This window comes from Benincasa hispida, chromosome 6 (genome assembly GCF_027475165.1).
Source record: "Benincasa hispida cultivar pf3 chromosome 6, pf3_genome.v1.1, whole genome shotgun sequence".
NCBI classification, from domain to species: domain Eukaryota; kingdom Viridiplantae; phylum Streptophyta; class Magnoliopsida; order Cucurbitales; family Cucurbitaceae; genus Benincasa; species Benincasa hispida.
The window spans coordinates 33652929-33676213 of NC_143483.1; the positions used below are offsets into that span (position 1 = coordinate 33652929).

At 32.3% G+C, this 23285-nt stretch overlaps 1 protein-coding gene across 1 annotated transcript in view; it reads right to left on the bottom strand.

Annotated features, from left to right (window-relative positions):
• Positions 1-9135, bottom strand: part of LOC150035610 (uncharacterized) — a 12937-nt gene extending 3802 nt beyond the window's left edge. The window contains exons 1-5 of the mRNA XM_090314373.1: positions 8973-9135; positions 8693-8811; positions 6814-6932; positions 1806-2053; positions 530-643 (exon numbers count right to left, since the gene is read on the bottom strand). Coding sequence (XP_090170499.1) covers positions 530-643; positions 1806-2053; positions 6814-6932; positions 8693-8811; positions 8973-9135 — 763 coding nt within the window. The remainder of the gene's footprint in view (positions 1-529; positions 644-1805; positions 2054-6813; positions 6933-8692; positions 8812-8972) is intronic.
• Between the last annotated feature and the right edge of the window lie 14150 nt (positions 9136-23285).

Here is a 23285-nt window from a genome sequence, read left to right on the forward strand (position 1 = left end):
TGTTAAAAATTTTTAACCAAATAAATTTATTCGAGAATGAATTTAATTCTTCAACTATGAAATATTAGATGGTTGGTTCTAATTATTTATTCTAATAAAAAATGGTAAAATATTTATTTTTAAAATATCCTATACTTCCAAAAAAAGGATTATAATATTATCACCTTTCATATATTTGAACACTTTTATTACTTGAATAGAATTTCTATAGGATTCAAACAAAAATTAGGACTTGGAATGATGTTTTGATAATTGAAGTAGAAATTTGGACTGAAAAATGTTGTTCTAAGGCGACAACCACGTTAAGAGTATTTTTTTTTTCTTTTAAAATAATTAATAGATATTGACGGATTAAAAGTGAATAGAGTAAAAATGTAATATTTTGAAATTTAGAGGTCAAATAGAAATTAAACTCAAAATTCAATGGTAAAAGTGTAATATTTTAAAATTTAGAGGCCAAATAAAAACTAAATCCAAAATCTAAGGACCGAATACAAAATTGGACAAAAGATAAGTTTTATAATTTAACCTAACAAAGAACAAAGTATTGTAGGGTAAAGACGTAAGAACACATACTTCATTTCCCATTCTTCTTGAATGGCACGAGAAGGAACCTTTTTTAGGCTATTTTGAGTCTCTAAACCTGCAAGCAAATCACCAAACACAAACTCTTAAGGATAAAATAGACCTTTTACACCTCTAAATAATGAGCTTATTTTTAATTTTAAACCTTAATTTTCTCTTTTGATAATTTTATACTTCTGCATAAATATTTCTAAACATCTAAAACCTTGTTTTATACCAAAGTACATAGAAAATGTACATATTAGAACCTTGTTTTATACCTGTACATGTTAGAAGGAATTTTACTGACATTATGAAAAGTTCAACTTTTAACTATCCAACAAATATTTAATTATTTTGATTCCTATACTTTAAAGTTTTTACGATTTTAATCTATGTAATTTTAATAAATCTTAAATTGAGTCTTAAAAAATTGAAATTTAGGGTTCCCTGTTATACAAAATTCTATTTTACATCTAATAGATTAAATGCTATTTTTTCAAAAAAAAATTGAATACATCAAAGACTTTCACGTACAAAACTGAAAGTTCGTTGATAGATTAGATAAAAAAATTGAAAATTTAAAGATTTATTAGATATTTTTAAAAGTTGAGAGACCTATTAGATATTTTAATATACTTCCATTTTCGAGAAAAACTAGGAATAGAGCAAAGAAGGCAATTATCCCATCTTTAATTTGTAGATTGAAAAGGTTAAACATATAAAAGGACTCAAGATTTGAAGAATTTATTTCTTATTCATCCCTATGAATTATACTATAATTGAAATTATATATATAATTAAAAAAAATTAGAATTAGAAACATTAAGGCCCATTTGGTAATCGATTAACTTTTTATTTTTGTTTTTGAAAATTAAGCCTATAACACCGCTTTCACTTTCAAATTTTTTTCATTGTTATCTACTTTTTACCAATGATTTAAAACCAAGACAAATTTTGAAAATTAAAAAAACATAGTTTTTAAAAGTTGGTTTTTGTTTTTGTTTTTAGATAAGAATTCAGTCATTATACTTAAAAGATACAAATAAAAAATATGGAAAAAACAAATTTAATTTTCAAAAACAAAAAAACAAAAAACAAAATAGTTATCAAACGGAATTTCGATTTTTTTTTGCTTTTCCTAGGAAATTCTTACTTCTATTCTATTAAAAAGTTATAAAAGAAAAAAATAATAATTTTATGGATGAAAAGTGTAATTAATGGAAGCAGAGAAGACATACATTTAACCGATTGGCTGCGTGGCTGATTCGGTTCGGTCGCAAGTTCCGAGGCGCTGGTGAGCTGATGTAGCAGTTGAGGGCGCGGCGGGGCAGGCTGCAGCTGGGTGCGCGGCGGAGCAACGGGCTTTGCTGGGGGCGGAGCTGTGGATTGTCTCACTGAAACCTTGCCTTTGTTGCCAATAGTGTAAACTGTGCAGAAGTCTGGTGCTCCTTTTGATACAGTACCTGGGATATCTGACTTGAATCTCCTACATTATGAAGAACAAGAAGAATAAGCATATTTTTTGTTGGGTTTCATCCTTTAATTTGGTTTAGAGGCAAAGAATGCATGTTTGTTTGGTAAGTTTATGTAACTTGATTTATTTTGATACCTAATATGACGGTTTTAATTCATTTCGAAAAGTAAGCTTAGGATATGAAGTAATGGAGTATCGAGTTGATACACTGTGACTATCATTTTTATAACAATCATTTTTTAGAAAGTGATCACTTTTATAACGTTCTATGTATAAGACAAATATTTAAGAAATAGGTTAAAATTACAACTTTAGTCTTTGAGCCTTGAGGTTTGTGTCTACTTTTATATGTACTGATCTGCTAAACACAAATTGAAAATTTAAAATTAATTAATTGCAAAAAATCAAATTTTCCAGGAATGTTTAAAGACTCATTAAACACTTCAAAAGTTTAGGAACCAAATGCATACAAACTTCAAAGTTAAAAAGTTAAACTTATTATTTAACATAGAAAATATAGTTTCTTAATCATATGCATCTAATGAGTTATATGTTTGGAGAGTTACATTGAGTAAATTTTCAATTGAATTGGGTTACCACAAATTAACACTTAAACCAATACGAACATAACATAATAGTAATTGACATGTATTCTTTCTCATGGGGACAAGAGATTCAAAACGTTTATCGAAAAAAGAGTTAGCTCCTTAAATGCATACATCTAGCATCCCTTGTTGTTGGGTTTACATGGTTGTGTCTCATGTTGAAAATAGGGTTATTAAACTTGGGGCATTTATGTAATTGTGTAGGCCCCTAGGGTTTCCTACTGTCTATTTATACGTTGTGTCATTGTGTATTCAGTGTATCAGATTAACTAATAAGAAAGATCTCTATATCGTGGCTTTTCTCCCTATACTAGGATTTCCACGTAATTGTGTGTTGTTATTCTCTTTTCTTCTTCTATATTGTAACATGGTATCAGAGCTAGGTGACGAAACCCTAGCCGTTATGTCATTAAATTTTTTTTGTTTCTGAAAATGACTTTATGTTGTGGCATTTCCGTTTAGGACATCCGAATTTTCAATATATGAAGTATTTGTTTCTGCATTTATTTCGTAATGTTAACACTTCCTCTTTAAATTATGATGTGTGTATTCGTGCCAAGCAAAGTCGTGTTCCTTTTCAGTCTCAGCCTTACAAACTCTCGAGTCCTTTTACTCTTGTTCATAGTGATGTATAGGATCCCTCACCTTTTACTACTTCCACGGGTAAACGTTAGTTCGTCACGTTTATAGACGACCACACTTGCCTTACTTGGGTCTTCCTCCTCACTGACAAATCTGAGGTATCATCCATTTTCCAACAATTTTATACAACTGTCGAGACTTAGTTCAATGTGAAGATTGGAATTTTACATAGTGATAATGGGCGAGAATTCTTCAACACCTCTTTCAGGGATTTTCTTATCTCTAAGGGAATTGTCCACTAGAGCTCGAGTGCTTATACTCCGCAATAGAATGGAGTAGCCGAGCGGAAAAATCGTCATCTAGTGGATGTAGTCCGGTCTCTTATGTTATCTGCCACTCTTCCGTCATACTTCTGGGGGGATGCAGTTCTTACTGCCGCCCATCTCATTAATCGGATGCTCTCTCGTATTCTTAACCTTCATACTCCCTTGGAAATGTTTAAAGAGTCCTTCCCAACCACTTGGTTAATCTCCGATGTTCCCCTTCGAGTCTTTGGTTGCATTGCCTTTGTTCATTCCCATGGTCCAAACCGCACAAAATTTACTCCTCGTGCTCAGAAGTATGTCTTTGTTGGATATCCACTTCATCAACGTGGGTATAAGTGCTATCATCCGTCATCTCATAAATACTGTCTCTATGGACGTCACCTTCCTCGAGGATCAGTCGTTCTTTCCTGTTAGTCATCTTTAGGGGAAGAACATGAGTGAAGAGACTAACTGGTCCTCTTATGCTATTTCCTTAGAGTCAACTCCTATTCATATCTCGTCTGAGCCTAGTTCTGAGCATGACGGCTCGGTCCTTTCTACCAACCAAGTTCCTTGGAAAACTTACTATAGGAAGAATCTCAGGAAGGAAGCAGTGTCACCTGTCGAACCAGAACCGCCGGCTCCAATACATGAGTCAGACCCGCCATCAGATCCAGGTTGTATATTCTTGAAACTAATGATGTTGATGTGTGTATGGAGATGAATACAGGTAGGATAAGGGCAAAGGAAGTGGTAATACTGAAAGTATGCCAGAAGAGGAGACAGTTGAGAATGAAATTATTATAGTTATTGATGATGTGCAGGATACTACTGAAATCACTGATACACAGATAGCCGATCATGATGAGGAGCCTGGAAAGTTGAAGGAGTGTGATGCCTCTCTCGATCTTCCTATAACTCTGAGGAAGGGCACTCGTTCATGTACTAAATACCCTATGCATAGTTACATGACGTATAGTAATCTGGCACCCGAGTTCAAAACGTTTACTACCAGTCTGGACACTGTGATGGTTCCAAATGACGTAAATGTTGCAATGAAAAAACCAGAATGGCGGTCTGCTGTTATAGAAGAAATGAGAGCTCTCGAGAAGAATGGAACTTGGGAACAGGTGGCTCTACCTGAAGGGCACAAGACAGTTGGATGCAAATGGGTGTTTACTATAAAATACAAGTTAGATGAGACGATTGACCAGTACAAGGCTAGGCTTGTTGCAAGAGACTTTACTCAGACCTATGGAGTAGACTACTCTGAAACTTTTTCTCCCGTGGCCAAACTAAACACTATCCGAGTGCTTTTGTTAGTTGTCGTAAAGAAGGATTGGCCCTTACACCAATTTGATGTTAAAAATGTGTTTCTGAATGGGGAACTTGAAGAGGAAGTCTATATGAGTCCTCCTCCTGGATTCGAGAGTCAGTTCAAAAACAGGGTGTGCAGATTGAGAAAGTCGCTATATGGGTTGAAACAATTTCCAAGGGCCTGGTTTGACAGATTCACAACCTTTGTGAAAGCACATGGATATGTTCAAGGGCATTCTGATCACACTCTATTTACAAAAAAGTCGAGATCAGGGAAGATAGTTGTTCTTATTGTCTACGTTGATGACATTGTTTTATCTGGAGATGATGATGCTGAGATCATGAGGCTCAAAACAAATATGGTCGAAGAGTTTGAAATTAAAGACCTTGGTAAGCTAAGATACTTTCTGGGAATGGAAATGGCTTGATCAAAGGAAGGTATCTCAATTTCTCAACGAAAATACACTTTGGACTTACTAAAGGAAACATGCATGACTGGGTGTAAACCTGTTGACACACCAGTAGAGTACAATGCGAAGCTCAGTGAGAAGAATGATAGAGTTCCTATTAATAAAGAGAAGTATCAACGGTTAGTCGGGAAGTTGATATACTTATCTCATACAAGGCTAGATATTTCGTATGTAGTAGGTGTTGTCGGTCAGTTTATGCAGGCTCCCTGTGAAGATCATATGACAGCAGTTGAACGTATCCTTCGATACCTGAAAAAAACTCCTGGCAAGGGTCTGATGTTCAGAAAGTCCAATAAACGATCTGTTGAAGCCTACACTGATTCTGACTGGGCAGGTTCTGTTGTTGACAGAAAGTCGACGTCTGGGTATTGTACGTTTATCTGGGATAATCTATTCACCTGGAGAAGTAAGAAACAAGGGGTCGTTGCTAAAAGTAGTGCTGAGGCTGAGTATAGGGCCATGAGTTTGGGGATCTGTGAAGAAATCTGGTTGAAGAAAGTGTTATCTGATCTCCAGCAAGATAATGAGCTTCCGATGAAATTGTTTTGTGACAACAAAGCTGCCATCAGTATTGCAAATAACCCGGTTCAACATGATAGAACTAAACACGTAGAGATTGACAAACATTTCATTAAGGAGAGACTGGACAGTGGAAACATATGCATCCCTTATATTCCTTCAAATCAACCAGTTGCAAATGTGCTTACAGAGGGATTACTAAGACAAAGCTTTGACTATTGTATAAGCAAGTTGGGCCTTGTTGATATCTATGCTCCAATTTGAGGGGGAGTGTTGAAAATAGGGTTATTAACCTAGGGGCATTTATGTAAGTGTGTAGGCCTCTAAGGTTTCCTACTGTCTATTTAAACGTTGTGTCCCTGTGTATTCAGTATATCAGATTAACTAATAAGAAAGATCTCTATATCGTGGTTTTTCTCCCTGTACTAGGGTTTCCACGTAACTGTGTGTTGTTATTCTCTTTTCTTCCTCTATATTATAACACCTCAAATCTAGAAGACATTTCACATTCTTCTCATCCCAAAATTAATCAGAGGTGAAGATTAAGTATATTTTAAAATGATATAAAGGTAGATTTAGTAGGGACCAATTATTTTTTAAATAAATCATGTTAAAGCATATATATAAGATATCCTATTTAGTAGTAATAAGATATATAGAAGATTAAATTAAAAAAAAAAACATACTCTAAACTTTACAATTATTTCAAAAATCATCATATTTATTTAGAAAAATCGACGTAGATGTGACTAAGATGCAGTATTTTTGAACTAAACCTCAAAGAACAACATTTTAACTTTTTGTCTAACATTCAAGTTGTTTTTCTACGTTAGAAGGAGATTTAAAATATATATTTATCAACATTCAACAGTAATATTGTAATTTTTGAAAGAATATAGGTAGATTTTAAATAAATGACAGAAGTTGATATATATAAAATTGAGCTTATATAGAATAATGAGGAAGGAAATTACTTGTAAATTGATCTTGTAGGGGCACCAAGTACTAAAATGTCTATAACATTTTTGGAGACATAATTTATTAATGTCTTTGGAATCTCTCCTTCCTCCAACATCACCTCATTGCATGGTATCTGTTCTTTCAAACATATGACATTTGTAGATTATTTGTGAATGAAACTAGTAATTAAAAAAAAAAAAAGAAAAACTCTCTCTTAAAATAGTTGTTCGATTACATTTTTAAATTAATACATGCAAAAGAGATTTAAACTTTTGATATTTAAGTTGGAGACATATGTCTAAACCAATTGATCTATAATCAACTTAAAAATATACCGATGAGTTATTTGGACTAAAACTCCTCTACCAATAACAATAATACAATGTGTCAACCTATATCTCTAAGGTAAAAAGTTCTAATCTTCCACCCTAAAATGTTGTGTTGAACTCAAAAAAAAAAAAGAAAAAAAAGAAAAAAAATTGTTATAATCCCATTCGATAACTATCTAATTTTTGTGTTTTTGAAATTGAACTTAGAAAAATTACTTTGACTATATGATTTTTTATTTTGTTATCCAGTTTTCGATCAATCAAGTTAAATATTGAGGAAAAAAAAGGGTTAGTTGTTTACAAGCTTATTTTGTCCTTATAATTTGACTAATAAAAAATAAAAAAGGTGAAAAAAGACAGTAAGATTATTACTGGGAAACATGCATCTATATTCAAAAAGAATTATTACAAAGTTAATATTTAAACTAACGAACTTTTTAAAGTTCACAATCTATAACACACAAAATTGGTTAGAACTTCGCTCTTAAAAAAATAAATAAAATAATAAAATCAAAAGGATACTAGTAATTAGACATATCATGGTCTGGTTCGATAATTATTAGTTTTTGAAGCTTAAAAACCAAATAAGTTCTTTAAAACTGTTTTTTTTTAAGACCTTGTAACTAGGTAATCATTTTGTTTTTTGTTTGTGGTTCAAAATAATTAAATATATTTTCTCTTATATTCATACGATGGTTTGCTTCTTTCTTAAAATATAATAATTGAATTATTTGTCAAATTTAAAAAACAAAAATAAATTTTTAAAAATTACTTTTTTAAATTTTCAAATTTTGACTTGATTTTTTAAAACATTAAAAAGAAGTAGATAGTATAACAAGAAATGAATGTTTATAGGCTTAATTTTTAAAAATTAAAATTAAAAAGTAAAATAATTATCAAATGGAGCCTTAGTTTTTTTTGTTTCTAGCTAGGTCTCGAAAACTATGCTTATAATCACCAATTTCTCTCTAAATTTATTGATTTATTATTTATTTTTTATCAATATTTTTTTAAAAAAACGAGCAAAGTTTTCAAAACTAAGAAAAATAGTTTTTTAAAATTTATTTTTTTTAAAAAAAATAGTTAAGAATTTCAACTCTGTCCAAAAACAGATGAAAATTATAGTATGAAATTGAGAGTAAAATAATAAACTTAATTTTTAAGACCACAAATCAAAAATCAAATTGTTATTAAACAGATACCTTAATTTTCTAGTTAATTTTTTTTAAAAAAAATATTGTGAAAAAAATAGTATTTATAAATTTAATATAAAAAATCAATCGTTATTAGAAATGATCAATTGCAAATTAGATCCAAATTATTAAATGATATAACCTAATGTAAATTCAAAATTTTTGGAGTGTATTAGTAATAAACTATCTGGGTGATAGGGATATAAATCAACCGTTATTAAAATCAAACAAAATTGTGAAATAATTACTCTTTTTGAAAACTATCAATATAGTTTTCTGAAAAAAAGAAAAAAACTATTGGTAAAAAATAGTATTTATAAGTTTAATTAAAATATTTATATATAGTTTGAGGGCGATGGAGAGAAACTGACATTGCTTCTTGTGCAAATGCAACGAAAGGGAAGGAAGAACTGATCTCTAGCATGATTATCAGTCTGCTGTTTATTCAAAGCCGCTTCATCCAGATCCAAATCCGCACTCAGATTCGTCACTATACAAAACCAATTCAACATCAAAATTCAAGAACAGATTCGTCACTATACAAAACCAATTCAACATCAAAATTCAAGAACAGAATCGCAGAAACACCGAAAATTTTCAAAGGTTAGGGTTAGAGTTCCAAAATTTCCCCCAATTTTTGTTTGTTCTTACTCGGTTGCGCTGAAGAAGACGGTTTCTGTTTAACATGAAGCAGAGTAACCATTTGGCCTTTGCTCAGAAGGCGTTCGATTGTCCATTTCAAAGCGTTTTGACTGCATTTGTCTTTGTCGATCGCCACCGCCACATCCTTCTTTTGAGCTCCTCCTTTCGCCATTCAATTCCTGCTTCAATTGAGTTCTTTTTTCTTGTTCTTGTTTGAATCTATGGAGAAAAATTCGAGAAAAATGGTTTTAATCGAGAAAGGGGATTTTGTGGGGAAGATGAGATGGGAATGATTTTTCAACGGTGTAACAAATTTTTTCTTTGTAATTATCTATTTTTAAGTGGTTTCTGTTTAATTTTTGAACCAGAAAACAAGCTTGGATTTCTTGTTTACAGAATGTTTGATTTGTCGTTGCAAGTATTGTTGAAGACGATAGTTTTTTTTTCCTTCTTTCTTTACTTCATTATTTCCCTTGCATCAATATATTATTTAAAGTGAAAAATGTAGGTTGGTTTAGTAAAGATTGTTTTTTATTTTAGAAAATTAAGTTTATTTGCATCTTTCTTGAGTATATTAAATTCTTAACTAAATTCCAAAAACAAAAATAAATTTTTAAAAACTATTATCTTGTTTGGTAACCATTTCATTTTTAATTTTAGAAAATTAAGTTTATTTTCTTAGATTTCCTACAATGATTTGCATCTATATAGTCAAATTTCGAAAAAAAAAATTAGAAGTTACTTTTTATGCAAAAGATAATAAAGTAAGAAATTCGAAGGTAGAAATAATATTTATAAGCTTAATTTTTCAAACAAAAACAAAAAACTAAGATCCCATTTGATAACAATTTGATTTTTTGTTTTTATTTTTGAAAATTAAGTCTATAGATATGACTTCCACCCCAAATTTCTTCCTTATTTATATACTTTTTACTAATAGTTTAAAAAATTATTAAAATAGAAAAAATAATTATTAAAAATTTACATTATCAAATACACATAAGTCTCAATGCAAAATTAATAACTATAATACAATTCTTTCTATCATTTATGTGTTGCTAAAATTTGATTTGCAATATTATTTCTCACTCAAGTCATTTGTCTTAAATGATATTGACTCAAATTTAACTCAATTATATTATTATGTAAATATCGTGGTTGTAAAATATTAAAGTGAACCTAAACAAAATATTGGAAAATTAAAAAAAAAAAAAAAATTAGCGTATAAATATAAAAAAATAATAAAAAAAAGAAAGAAATATAAAACAAAAATGGAATGAAATGAAACTAGGGATAACAAGATAATAGCAAATTTTAAAGTTTCATTTGGAAAAATAGTAAAAAGTTTCCAAAATCGTAAAAATAGCAAGACGATTTTTTTTTAAAAAATAAACAATACTAATTAGCAAATGTCCAAACTACTCATGCAGGCTAAAATTGATAAAAACCCACGTGATAATCTAAAAACAAATCCAAAAAGAGCTAAACCAATGCAAATACACTGTATTTAAGTATTTAGGTCGCTAATTACAAGCAAACAAAGAGACACAAAAAAGAATAAAAAATATATTATTGCAAAAATGGACTGAATCAGATACATTTTTAAGGCAAGTAACCAATTGATGGAGGATTGCAGCAGAAAACAAGATTAGCATGGTGGTTTGTGGTTGAAGTAGAGAGTGAAATAAGAAGAGGAAAAAGAAAAGAGGAGATGGATCTTGTTGACATTCGTCAATTGGTGAGAAACGATGGAAGAAAAGAAAATCATGGATGGGAGTCATTGAAAGAGTATGTGAATACCCATTGTGGAAACATCGATGTCCCTATTTTCATTTTACAAAACATATGAACATAAAGAGGACAAAGACATAAACATTTGTTCTAATTAAGCATGCATTTACACAGAAAAAATGGAAAGGAAATATGGGATGAAGAGTACCCACCCTTGAAGGCAAAAATCTTCATATTCCTCCAAGTCATAAACTTAACAAACTCTTTGAACAGTCTCACAAACAGCTAGAAAAACACACTAAGAATATCTTTGAGAATTTTGTGGGTTTCAAGTATATATCCTCGATAAACTTTGAGAGAGCAATCCATACGAAGTCATAAACTTAACCTCGATATCCTCGAAGGGTAGAAAATCGATGAGAATTTTGTGGATTTCAAGTATTAATTTTGGAAGGGATGACGATATTGATATTGAGAGAGCAATCCACACTAAGAATATCTTTGTTCTTTGTTTTCAGAGAATGCAAGAAGAAGATGATTATTGTCTAACTCCTCTACCCTTCCCACTTACACACGTTAAACAAAACGAGAGAATAACTGGGGGGTTATCAAATAACTTTGTTACTAATAATTGAATTAATTTAAATTAATTTAAATAAATATATATTTAACAAGAAAATACTCAGTAAGTACCCCACTATCGGGGTCAAGCTAAGCATCTATGTGAAGGAACCATTGAAGGTCCTTGAGCGGAAGCATGGGATTGGATCAAATACCCAAAATTTACATAACATAAATGTTACAGCAAAAACATACAGATTATGCATTAAAAGAAAATTACAACATGCTTTAAAATAGAGAACATGAAAGAAAAAGGGTTTAAAAAACCTTACCCTTGAAGAACTCTTCTTCACGAAATTCCTTCTCCGGATCTTGTCACAATCAATCTCGAACGCCCTCTAACCGTCAATAAGGACACCACCACGAATGTTTCCTCTGTATTATCTGGATGAGAATCTAAGAGTTTTATGGGCTCTTGCTATTTTGGAAGAGAGGGTTTTAAGAGTGTTGAGAGAAAGAGATGAAATTCCAATTTTCTCACAGAATTTTTCAGTGTATCACTCTCTTGTGATAAAAACACCCTAGGAAGAAGAAGACCAACTTGTTTTTTTACTTCCCCACTACCATGTTTTTTAGAGAAAAGAGAGGGAGGGAGTGAAAATGATTTTTAAAATAAAATAAAATAAAATTATTTATTTTCATAAATCAATTTAATATATATTTATATGGTAACTACCTTATCATAATATATATATATATATATATATATATATATTAAGCTATATGTTATATCAAATATAACTCATAATCTATAGTTCTATATTGTATCAAATACAATATAATCTATAGTTTCTTTTCTCTTACCAATGACATTTAATATAAATCTCATTTATATTAAATTTAATATTTGTATCATATTCAGATATTTATTTCCTCTCAAATTAACTTTATATTATAATGTATCAAATATATTATTGTAATTATATCATAGATGATTAGATTAAATTAATTACATCACATATAATTAATTCTCTCAGTTAATTTAAACAATTCAAATTAATCCAAAAATTGATTCTAAAAAATTCTCATTGAGTTACAGAGGGAATTCATGGACCTGTAGTTTGAAGCTCCAACGGTACATTAATAATTAATTAAACTCTTTTAATTAAATTATTCACCATTCGTTACTTATCGAGCACTCTACTAAAGATCGACAGCTGCATTCTTCGTACTACAGATATATTTCTGTGTCTATTGAATATTACCAGTCAACGGTGCGATAATCCTTCACAAATTGCTCATAAGTACAGCTGGGCCAAAATACCATTTTCTCCCATAGTTATGTTTAACTCCTTAAGTATCCTGGATCCCTCTAGTGAACAATAAATTATAGTCCAACTATGATCAGACCTCTCTCGAGCCAGGAGAGGGTATGACACCACATTGTTCAAGCCTTGAAATCAGCTCTTAAGGGAGAATTTTATCTACTTGTCCCGACATTAGGGAATGAGTGAATTCCTTCTTGTGTAGTTGTGTTCTCAACTCCCCAATCAGACAAATCCACAAAATGGTAGGCTTGTTGAGTCGGCGATCTAGCCACTCTCACCCATACAAATAAAAGGACCACCTTCATAGGTAGGAATTCACAACTCACTCAAGATTCAATTCATGTTACCTATGATCATCTTAGTGAAATGAAAGTCTCTATTATGAACGGCATTATATAACGAGATTGAACATTTCGTGATCCGGTCTTATACAAACTCCTTTGTATAGAATATTCCCGTTCACATGTCTCTACATGAATGACTAGGATCAAATCATTTATAGCACTTTACAACAAATTGTAACATCTACAAAGTGGGTCATACTCGTAGTGTCACCAGGAGTATTCAATCGTATCCATCTACTACAGACCATTTAAGTTATCACTTAAACATGATCCACTTGTATGCCTCTACATACATGTTTAAGATACAAAAATAACCTTGGATATTAGTTTATTGGTTTGTGGTTAATGCAACTTAGTTTATTGGTTTGTGGTTAATGCACCTAATTTTGAAATAAAACATCACATATTTTATTACATAAATAAAATGTTTGTACATTACAATTACAAACTATGGGATCCTACGAGATTTAGGGTATTAACCCCAACAATCTTCCACTTGACCTAAAGCTAGTGGGGCGTACAATGTAAAAGTCATACTAAATACAAAGTACACAAATAATAAACTAGGGTACAAACCGCCCAATACATATCTCTCACTTGCCCTAGTCTAAATATGGCCTGTCCCATAGACCATACTCTGCAGGTGACCTTCAAACATCTTATCCATTAGGGCCTTCGTAAATGGATCAACAACGTTGTGCTTCGAAGCCATTTGCCTAACGATCACGTCTCCTCGATGCACAATCTCTTAGATGAGATGATACTTCCACTCTATATGCTTCCCACACTTGTGACTTTGAGGCTCTCGGGAATTAGCCATAACACCATTATTATAATAAAAAAATGTGATGGGCTTTAACATGTTTAGAACAATTTCCAGATCAGTCAGAAACTTCCTAAGCCAAACAGTTTCCTTAGCAGCTTCACAAGATGCTACGTACTCGACCTCCATGGTGAAGTCAGCAATGCACCCTTGCTTGGTGCTCCTCTAGACTACTGCTCCTCCGTTAAGAGTGAATACTAATCTTGATGTAGATTTTCTAGAATCCTTATCAGTATGAAAATCAAAGTCCATATATCCTGTAAGGATTAGATCCTTAGAACCATACACAAACATGTAATCCCTCGTTCTCCGTAGATATTTGAGGATATTCTCAACGGTTGTCCAGTCATCGTATCCTGGATTAGACTGATATCTACTGACTATCCCTACCACATAGCAGATGTCAAGTCTAGTACATAACATCGTATACATCAGGCTGCCAACAACCGATGCATAGGGGATCCGTCTCATTTCATCAACTTCTTGAGGTGTCTTAGGACAGTGCTCCTTAGACAATATTACTTCATGCCTGAAAGGTAACAAACCTCTTTTGAAGTTCTGCGTTAAATACTTGAAAGCATTTTGTCAATGTATGATGCTTAAGACAGAGCTAGCATTTTTTTCTTTCGATCTCTAAAGATCTAAATTCCCAGAACAAACTGAGTTTCTCCCAAATCTTTCACTTGGAATTGGATCACTAACCAGTTATTAACTTCATTCAGTAGACCTACATCATTCCCAATGATTAGGATATCGTCTACATGTAACACTAAGAAGACTATTGAACTCTTGATGATCTTCTTGTATACACAAGGCTCATCAACATTTTACTCAAAGCCATAAGATTTGATCGCAGTATCAACTCATATATTCTAAGATCAAGAAGCTTGCTTTAGTCCATAAATGGACCGATTAAACCTGCAAACCCTTTGCTCTTGACCTTGGGTTATGAATCCCTAGGGCTGGTCCATATAAATAGTCTCCTCAAGATTGTCATTTAGAAAGGTTGTCTTCACATCCATCTGCCAAATCTCGTAGTCACTGTCTTATTTTATTTTGATTTTATTTTGTTTTGTATTTTTTTTTAATTTTGATCTCAATAACCTAAAATTCAGAACATTATTAATCAAATCAAACATGTTCATATAAATAACAAAACAAACAAACAAAGTCAATGTACATATTATTCTTTGTTATAGAAAAGAAAGAAAAGTTTGCAAGATGGTCTACAAAACAAAGATTTCTTGAGAAATACATAAAAGAAAATGTGATGACATCTCTAATAACTCCAAACGTCATCTCCAAAGCAGCAGTTTACCTATAATCACATTCATCAGAGCACATTATTATAACACTCAGACTTCATAAACTTCAATCAAACACAACATTCAAACTTCATAAATACACAAAAACTCCATTTAGAGCTCCAAAGTAAGTTTAACTAAGCTCAACCCACCCCTCTCAACATTCAAATTTCAACCAAACACACAAAAACTTCATTTAGAGCTCCAAAACAAGTTTAACTAAGTTTAATCCACCTCTTACAATATTCAAACTTCATAAACTTCAATCAAACACACAAAAACTCCATTTAGAGTTCCAAATTATTTTAACTAAGCTCAGCTCACCCCTCACAACATTCAAACTTCATAAACTTCAATCAAACATACAAAAACTCTATTTAGATCTCCAAAACAAGTAAAACTAAGCTTGGCTACCAAAACATTCAAACCAATCTCAACCCATCCTATACAACATTCAGCTACCATATCTGGAGGATAGCCAACAATTCATTATCATAAAACTAATAGTAAGACATAACTACTTTGCTACAATAACTACAGGAAAGCAACATATTAGGCAATAAGAATTTTGAAGTAATCATACTTAATTTGATGGTCATTCTCTTTGTGATCGTACCATTTCTTGAATCATTTTTTTTTTCATTTCTTCTATTTGTCTTGTATGATCCTCTTTCATTTGTCTTTTCCATCTTCAAGTTCCTTAATCCTTGATTGAGACTATTCAACATTGGCTTTTAGTTACCTCACCTCCCTATCATGCATTTTTTGAGTAGATGTCAAACTCAATGAGCTACTACCCCTCCTTGACTTAGGTTTAGGGGCCAAACCTAGGCTTTTTATGTGATCGAGTCACCTACCTAAAACTGTCTCACAATTTTTGTCTCCAATTAGTGGTTGGGAACCTTCTAGAGTGGTTGTCGATTGTCATTCTACCATGTAATTCCACACACATATAGTTAAGTTGCGTAAGTATGAGTGACTGAACTTACAAATTAAAAACAACATGAAAATAAACCAAATTGATTACATGTGTATCCTCAAATGTCTGATTCACAAACTTGCCACTTTTAGAGTACGTTTCTCTAAATAGGTCAACACGTCCCACTTCTCGGCCTTGTTTTTCTTGAAACTTAGATTGAATTTGTGCGAATGACTTTGACCCACCAACGTGATCGAATGGTAATTTCACTATATTCTTCCTATTAGTCTCCGAAACTTCCTACATTAAAAAAAAAAAAAGATGTTTCATAGTAAATGATAGTATCTAATTAGACGTCTCTAATTATTATAACCTGAAATTCTTCATTCTTAAAACGGTCACACAAAAAATGTCAATTTTCTAATCTATTCTTAAGTCGGCTACACGAGTTGGCACGTGGTTGTTCAGGGTTGCCACATTTTTTGTAGTGTGCACAAATATGCTCTGTATTCTTTGAATGAGTTTTGCATTTGATGTTCGATAAAATTGTTAAGTGTTTGATTTGAGAAATCAAGCATGAAATAAGGCTACAAAAGAATTAAGGGATTATTTAGCATATGATGTTTATATCAATCTAAAAGAACAAACTTATAAACTTACTAACAATTAACTCTTAGCCAATTCTATAAATTCTGTTGGAATATCTGCAAAAGTAGGGCATCGTACTAGAAATGCATCTTTGACAACAACACCAATCATATTACTAAACCGTACAAAATGTTGACAAATCGGCTTATTGGCCCCTTCATTGATGGAGATTGGAATTCTCCTAAATTTGTGGACATATTTTGCCAACTCCATGTTCCTGGAGTGCTCGTGTGTTCTCTGCCACATGTTGCTTATTAGGGGTTGATATTGTATCTATACAAACACAAAACAAGTTATTAGTGTAAACATAGAAAAGTGAGTAGATACATGATTAGTCATGATTGTCATCTAAATCAAATTATTCATTAGCACTTGAACTATTATGAGGAGATAGTTTCTCTTCATCATTGTTTATGAGGTCATCATCGACATGACGAATAATTGGTTGTTCCACAACTATAGGATCTGATGGTATTCACATTCAACATGCGGAAGCAATTGGGATCTTAAGCACTCTAACTACATTAATTTTAGATTATAAGCATGCAAGTCCATAATATTCCATAATTTAAGGTTTTAGTGAACACCTTTGAAGAGCTCCAAATTAGCTTAAATCTTCAGCTTGATTCTCCTCTCCAATGGCCTGTAGACCACCAATAGTGTCTTTTCACTATTCTCTGAGCTTAGACTGGATTGTGATGTCCGAAATGAGAGGGAATTTGAAGGGAGATTGGAGGATTATTTTTGGCTTTACTGTCACTCATGAAGAAGAACTCCTTCTTTTTCAAAATTCTCAGCTTGCATGCCATTACTCATCTGATTCACCCTTTTTATTAAAGAAGACAAGCATGCCATTCAATTGCACAAGAAATTGACACCAAGAATGAAGTTGTAAGGTGGTATCAAGGTGGAAGGATTAGTGGAGAAGATTGGAAAAATCCACTAACTCTTTCAAAAATCATTTTAAAATTAAATTTCTCAAATTTAATATAAAATTATTTTTTGAATTTTAATTTCTAAAAATAAATTCTTAATTTTAAATAAAATTAATTCAATTAATTAATTTTAAATAATTAATTAAAATAATTTAGTATCGAATATTAAATTATTAAACTACTATATTCTTATCTGAATCCCTATTCATATAAAATATTTAAATCATATTTAAACATTTGTTAATTAATTTTAAATAATTAATTAAAAATTTTAATTAATTAAAATAATTTAATATAGAATATTAAATTATTAAACCACCATATTTCTTATATGAATGCATATTTATAAAATATTTAAATCATATTTAAATATTTTTAATTTTTCAATTTCGTTTAATTCAATAATTAAATGTTTTCATTATATCATATATAATTAATAATTCCCGTAATTCGAATTTGAATATTTCAAATTCTTCCATTACACTATTATAAGGTTTAGTCTGTTTATGAGCTAGTAGGGGAATCTAATGGACCTACATATCATGAGCTCCAACGATCCGAGATTAATTAGCTAAATCTTTTTAACTGAATTAACCAACAGTCGTTAACTAACAGATCACTCCACTAAAGCCCAATAGTTGCACTCTTCTCACTGTAGACATATTTCTATTCATCTCATTTAACCACGATCAGTAAGTCGATCCTTCATAGGTTGTTCGAATTTAGAGCCAGGTCAAAATTACCGTTTTATCCCTGTATACATCTTGCTCCTTAAGTCTCCGCTGATCCACTAATGAACAATTGATTTATGGTCATACCAATAAACCGAGTCCCTCTCAGTCAAAGAGGGTGAGACCCCTTATTTAAGATTAGAAGCAATACTTAAAGGAACAACCTATTTACTATCCCTAAAAACATGTAAGAGTGATTTCATCTTGCAGGACTATGTCCCCAACTATCTACCTGGTATTACCCCAAAAATGGGAGACTTATTGAACAACGATGTTAAACGATGTTAAACTACTCTTACCATTGCATATTAAATAATAATCCTGAATAAACAGGAGTTCATAGTTAGCTTAAGATTGAGATCGAGTTATCTTAGGTCACGAGTTGAAATAGTTAGTTTTAACAGGAAACGGTATTATAAAGAAAAGTGACTATTTCGTGGTCCAGTCTTATGCAAACATCGTTTGCATAAGATGACTCCACTCGCATATCTCTACATGAACGATTTCGGGATCACATCGTTCGTATCAAATACAAAGCGGGCTGCATCCATAGTGTTCCCAAGATAAGGTACCCTCTATCCTTATACTTATAGACCGTTTTGATTATATACTCAAACCTGATTCTCTTTTATGTTTCCACATAAAGTTCAAATATTCATGTTATAGCTAGGGGTCCGTTAGTTTATTGGATTTAGGCTCCTACAAGTGCAATTCACATATTCAATAACATCTTTACTGAATAAACCTCAATAACACCTTTATTGCAAATAGAATATATTTAATGTTTACGAACTGCGAGTTTTAGGACATACAACCCAACAAGGTCAACGTCGACTATGCATAAAGTATCCTCCTCAATGGATTCATCCACACGAACTCCATACTACTACACAAATTGGATTACTTGAAGTTTTTTCAATGTCAAGTAGATGGTAGACATGATGCTAATAAAAGCGTCATCTATTCGACTGTCAAGTATAATGTCATAACTTGATACTATAAAAACGTCAAGAGAAATGATTCTTGGCACAATTTTCGTGTCAAGAAATATAATACACTTGACACTAATGACATGTCAAGTGTATTAATTCTTGACACTTATTATTGTGATTACTCTTGACATTTTTTATTTGTTAAATATATTTTTATCTCGACACGAAATAATGGTCAAGTAATCTAACTCTTGACACATTTCCAATGTTATCTATGTTTTTTTTTCCAAATTAAACATTCAAATTTAATTTTCATTTCTTATTTCATGCATTACATTTGTTCCAATAAGACAATTCCATCAACTAAACAGTTGCACATATATTTCAGGTCTACATATGAGCCCAATACATCCAACGTAACAATTGAGAATATTAAAATAAACAACTCCATTCTTCTATTACTCATGTCTACATGAACGGTTCCAAAATTTACAAGACAAATCGTACAATAGTACGATAATTCCAAAAATTTACATTACTCTATCAACCCACCCCAATATATGATAATTCCACAATTGTAAGACCAATCTATATGTGTTATGTATTCCAAAAATCACAAGACTAAAATTCTATCCTCCACCACACATTTCATTGAAGTATATAACCTATATGGTTGAACAAAACATTTACACAAAAAAAGTTGGACATTCCCATGTAGCCACATACACAATTTATAGGAAGTCCATCAGATATAGCGACCTAAATATTCAGCCCATTTCACGCGTACTTCATTCAATTCAAGTTGCAAGTATGAGCTCCTCGTATCAATCTATAAAACATAGAAAGTGAGATATACAAGTTTATTTACTACTTACACTATCTATAATGTTACAATATATATAAGTAGTTTAAAGACATACCGCATTTGTAATAATATTCTTCTCTTTAGTCACGATTTCTCACATATATCTCATAACGTAATACCCATATTCGACAATTCCCACTTGTAAAGGACACTACAATACAAAGTCAATAATTAATACACATATCATACAGATGCATTAAATATACATCATTTTATTAATTTTTTTCAATGCTCTTGTACTTACCTTTACTGTTTTCCAGAATGTGGTTTTTCGAGTCCTTTGCAAATTTTTTTGAGACTGAAAAATGGTCATTGCCCTACAGAGTATAGTATAATATTTAGAATGAAATAAACTTTACACCGAAAAAAAAAAAAAAAAAAACTCAAGCAAAGTTAGCTTACATGATTATATGGTTCTGAACATGAGTATAATTAATTATACTTACCCGGGATTATAAGAAGCAATAACTAACTGACCGTGTTCAAAAGCCATTAATCTACTAAAAAGGTTCCGAGCTCTAACTTCTCGAGTATTTTGGCCCGTGGTTATAAGAGATGGATCTACAAAAATATACTTCGACCCTTTGTTTGAATCAACAATGAATGAGTGTAGGTACCTACAATAATATATCGAACACATTAACTTACTACTAATTAATAAAGTGATAATATATCATGAACAAATAACATTTACATGCACGATATAAGCCACCATTGATAAAGTCTTCACTTTTTGCATGCTACAAAATTAGAAGGAAAACCAAAGAGCATAACTCTTTCGGCCAAAACCAAAGAGCTCAACAGTTAGTTAGAAGGAAATACTAGTCCCATCAACCATTACCTTTTCAGCGTACCTAAGAATAAACTTCAAGGATATTGATAAATTGGATGGTGCACTAGTAACTTCATTCTCTTCCGGCATCGCCTTTGAAGCTTTTTCCTAGCACAATGAAGATAGAACATGACTAAAATGTTCATTCCTAAATAAGATAGAAGAACATAGGACTTATACAATTCACCTTCAAGATCGGTGGTACACTAATAGCAATCATTTCCTCATCCTTTCCCACATTCTCTGAAACTTTCTCCTAAAACCTCCAAGTTATAATTTTATAAGTAATTAATAGTAAATTTACCTCATAATACAATTCACCTTCAAGATCGGTTGTACAATAATAGCTTCCATCTCCTTCACCTTCTTCCCTTCCTCATGTGTGGTTGATGTACTAACAACTTCCTTTTCCTACGATATAAATATAACAGTACAAATTAAACAAGTTAAAAATTATTATAACTAATAGTTGTAACCTTAATGCATCTCCTTCACCTTCTTCCCTTCCTTAAACTTTTGGATTTCATTCTTGGAGTAACTACCATACTCAGATCTTGGGCTATTTTGAATTTGATCTTCCAACTCCTTAAAATGTGCTTACGAAGTGCTTCATTTTCATCAAACTAAAAAAAAAAAGAAACATCATCCGTAAGTGCATCCCCAAACTGCATCATCTAATCTAATCACAAACTACATCCTTAAACAAAAAAAAAAAACAAAAAAAAAGAAACATACACATAACAAATATATACACATTTCAATAAAAAAAATATATACACATAAAAAAAATGCAAATTAAAGTTCTAAACTCAGCTGTTTAATTTTAAAAAAAATACTTACAGCGAACGATCCCAATGGCACCATGGACCGAAGATCCTCCGGACGACGCCACCGACAGCGAACGACCCACCAGACGACACCAATGGCAGCGGACAACCCACCAAACGACACCACCGGCAGCGGACGACACCACTGGCAGCGAACGACCATGGACAGAAACACTGATGGACTAGAGAAATGCGAGTGACAACGACTAGGAGAAATGCGGATGACCGGGTTTGGGGAAGGAGAGAAATGGAGAAAATGAAATTATAAATTTAAGGTTTTTCATTAAAGTAAGAAAAAATATTATTAGGTAATTTTTTTTATATTTTACTTGACACTAAAAAAATGTCAAGTAAGAGCTTCTTATACTTGACACGTGAAACATGTCAAGTAAGACCAAACGATCGTTTAACAACTCCAAATGATCATTTATAAAATACTATACGATCACTTAAAGTTTCTACATGATCGCTGAGTAACACTAGACGATCGCCCACAAACACCCCGCGATCGCTTACCAAAACTACACGATCACTTACAAAACATTACATAATCGCTTACCAATTTCTATACGATCGCCTACCAAATGCTATACGATCGCCTACCAAATGTTACATGATCGCTGAGTAACACTATACGATCGCCCAGAAACACCCCGCGATCGCTTACCCAGAACTACACGATCGCTTACAAAACATTACACGATCGCTTACCAGTTTCTATATAATCGCCTACCAAATGCTATACGATCGCCTACCAAATGTTACACGATCGTTGAGCTCTGCTACACGATCGCTGAGTAACACTAAACGATCACCTACGAACACCCCACGATCACTTACCCAGAACTACACGAACGCTTACAAAACATTACACGATCGCTTACCAGTTTCTATACGATCGCCTACCAAATGCTATACGATTGCCTACCAAATGCTACACGATCGCTGAGCTCTGCTACATGATCGCTTAGCTCTACTACACGATCGCTGAGTAACACTAGACGATCGCCCACAAACACCTCGTGATCGCTTACCTGGAACTACATGATCGCTTACAAAACATTACACGATTGCTTACCAGTTTCTATACGATTGCCCACAAACACCCCGCGATCACTTACCCAGAACTACACGATCGCTTACAAAACATTACACGATTGCTTACCAGTTTCTAAACAATCGCCTACCAAATGCTACACGATTGCTGAGCTCTGCTACACGATCACTTAGTAGAAGTAGATGATGAGCGGCACATTGCGATGACTTCTCCACGACAGAGACTTCCGAACTCCCACTCTCGAGAGCTCCCCTTCCACACTCTTGATATTCAGATTTCACTGTCCCCTCTTTCCGTTTTCTTCTTCTTTTAAACCTCCACTTCTCCCAATGGAATTGGACGCCCTCCTTAACCAATTCAACCACCTCTCCTTTATTCTTTCTTTCTTGATATTGTCACATAATTGGAGGCCTATCAAATATCCGAAATATTCTATCAATCTCCGCTTTTTTAGCCCTTTTACTTGACACGAAAAAAATGTTAAG